The following is a 2,439-nucleotide window of genomic DNA, read 5'->3' as shown; positions in this document are numbered from 1 at the left end:
CACTCCCGAATGAGTTTGCGCGAGAGAACGTAATCTTTAAGTTTTAAGTCGGTTTGAATAATCCGGATAAGCGCAAGTAAGTACCATTTTGATTAGCCTTCGTACCTGCAATGATTGTGCACTGTGCAACCAATGAGTGACGTATACGCGCGAGAGATCACTTCCGGCGCTTGCGTAAACTACTCCAGAGCGCGTACACAACTCACGCATCGGATGCCGTGTGCGCGCTCAAGGAAGTTGGACATAGTGCTGTATTAGAGGTAAAAAATTATATAAATACTGTTCGGTTTCTCGCACAAACCAATCGTTTCGTGTCTTAGGACATCAATGTGTCGTCACAAGCCGCAGGGTTTAATTTGGATTTGTCTGTGCATGTTTTTTTTTACTCTCATAGATTTTGTTACCATTGCCATGCATTATACGACTGATAGACTGCAACGGCTGGACTTAAAAATCATAATTTGTGTTCTACTGAAGAAACAAAGTCACCTACATCTTGGATGCCCTGGGGGTAAGCAGATAAACATCAAATTTTCATTTTTGGGTGAACTATCCCGTTAACTACTGTAAAATGAGTTCAAATATTCAAATTTTATTGACATTAAATGCTAGAGTTAAACGGCAGGTCTTGAGATGCCTAGTGATGCATTCATCAAAATAACTTTTTCCTTTTATCCTAATCTTGTGTTTGCTCTTGCTGTCTCCCCTTAGGTTTATAAATGCCAGACGCAGAATAGTCCAGCCAATGATTGACCAATCAAATCGCACAGGTGAAATAAAGTTATTCTGGATTTGTGAATTTGTTTATCTATGGCTTGTTTTACATTCTGATGAATGGTAAATGAACATTCATGGCTCTCTGCACTGAATAACACATATCTGTGTGTGTGTGTTTCCTCAGGCCAGAGTGATCCGTACAGTCCGGAGGGGGCAGCTCTAGGAGGATATGGGTTAGATGCACAGTCGCATTTAGGTCTTAGGACAGCAGGTGCGAACAGCTTTCATGAGGAAACATCACCCTAGCTACACCACCAAAACATTGCTCTGGAGTGGGCTGAAATACCTGTTATCTGTCAATATTGGTTTTCGTTCACTCTCTCTCTTTCTTTGTTGTCAGGACTTCAGGGAATACCGTCCCTGCCCACTGATTACCCCGGGGCCCTACTGCCCCAGCCGGGATACTCGCACGCTGGCCCATCCTTGCACCCCTACCCTGGCCCCCACACTGCCATGCTGCTCCATCCACCACCACACAGTCACCCCGCTGAATCCCTCATAGGACAAGGCCTTGACATACATGCCCACTAACTGAGAGCGGAGCTGGGAAGGGTGTGCTGAAAATGGGATGGAAGGGTACATTATAAATGGACTTTGCAGTACCACATCCCACCGCTCTCACCAAACCTTCAGGGCATCACTGCGGTCAACACATAAAGGGTTAGTTCACCCAAAAATGAAAATTCTGTCATTAATTACTCACCCTCGTGTTGTTCCAAACCCGTAAGACCTTCATTCATCTTCGGAACACAATTTAAGATATTTTTTATGAAATCTGAGGGCTCTCTGACCCTCCCATAGACAGCAAGGTAACTACCACGTTCAAGGTCCAGAAAAGTACCAAGATGATCGACAAAGTAGTCCGTGTGACATAAGTGGTTCAACTGTAAAGTTACGAGTTATTTTTGTCTCTACTGCGTCACTTGTGGAAGCGCGTAGACGTCATTACGCCGGATCTGGGTCAGCGTCGTGAACGCGTGTCCAAAGTGACGCAGTAGATGAAAATGTGGAATAAAGTCGTTATTTTTGTTTTCTTTGCGCAAAAAAGTATTCTCGTAGCTTCGTAACTTTACAGTTGAACCACTGATGTCACACAGACTACTTTGTCGATCATCTTGGTACTTTTCTGGACCTTGAACGTGGTAGTTACCTTGCTGTCTATGGGAGGATCAGAGTGCTCTCAGATTTCATCAAAAATATCTTAAATTGTGTTCCGGAGATGAACGAAGGTCTTACGGGTTTGGAACAACACGAGGGTGAGTAATTAATGACAGAATTTTCATTTTTGGGTGAACTAACCCTATAATGACTCTGAGAATGTCTTAAATGCACTGACCTGGCATCATAAATGTATCAAAATGTCCATTTTATGCACTCAGCTCCCATGCAATGCCCATTTCAAATGCCTGGCAGACTTGTTACATTCCTTAACCATTTATTACTATCTGGTCCCCTCATGACAATGCTCTGAATGCACTGTACTTAATACACCTATCTACTAGTTTTTATGCACATTGCTGCGTTTGATTGAATATACCCATGTCTTCCTATGGCCTTAAGGGTGAGCTGAAATCTCCCTTAATCTAACATTAAGGCCTTCATTGCCTTTCTTGCCTTGCCTCCAAAAACCGTCTTGAGGAGCACAAACGGAAAAATACAGCA

At 43.3% G+C, this 2,439-nt stretch overlaps 1 protein-coding gene across 2 annotated transcripts in view; it reads left to right on the top strand.

Annotated features, from left to right (window-relative positions):
• Positions 1-1,416, top strand: part of LOC107598789 (homeobox protein meis3-like) — a 9,304-nt gene extending 7,888 nt beyond the window's left edge. For both annotated transcript variants that reach the window (XM_016290221.1, XM_016290220.1), the window contains exons 11-13: positions 712-770; positions 902-988; positions 1,118-1,416. In XM_016290221.1, coding sequence (XP_016145707.1) covers positions 712-770; positions 902-988; positions 1,118-1,308 — 337 coding nt within the window. In that variant the 3' untranslated portion in view covers positions 1,309-1,416. The remainder of the gene's footprint in view (positions 1-711; positions 771-901; positions 989-1,117) is intronic.
• The last annotated feature ends 1,023 nt before the right edge of the window (positions 1,417-2,439 follow it).

The sequence above is a fragment of the Sinocyclocheilus grahami genome, unplaced genomic scaffold, assembly GCF_001515645.1.
Source record: "Sinocyclocheilus grahami isolate Dianchi unplaced genomic scaffold, SAMN03320097.WGS_v1.1 scaffold256.1, whole genome shotgun sequence".
NCBI classification, from domain to species: domain Eukaryota; kingdom Metazoa; phylum Chordata; class Actinopteri; order Cypriniformes; family Cyprinidae; genus Sinocyclocheilus; species Sinocyclocheilus grahami.
Note: the sequence above shows the minus strand (reverse complement) of the source record. Positions and strands in the feature narration are given on the sequence as shown.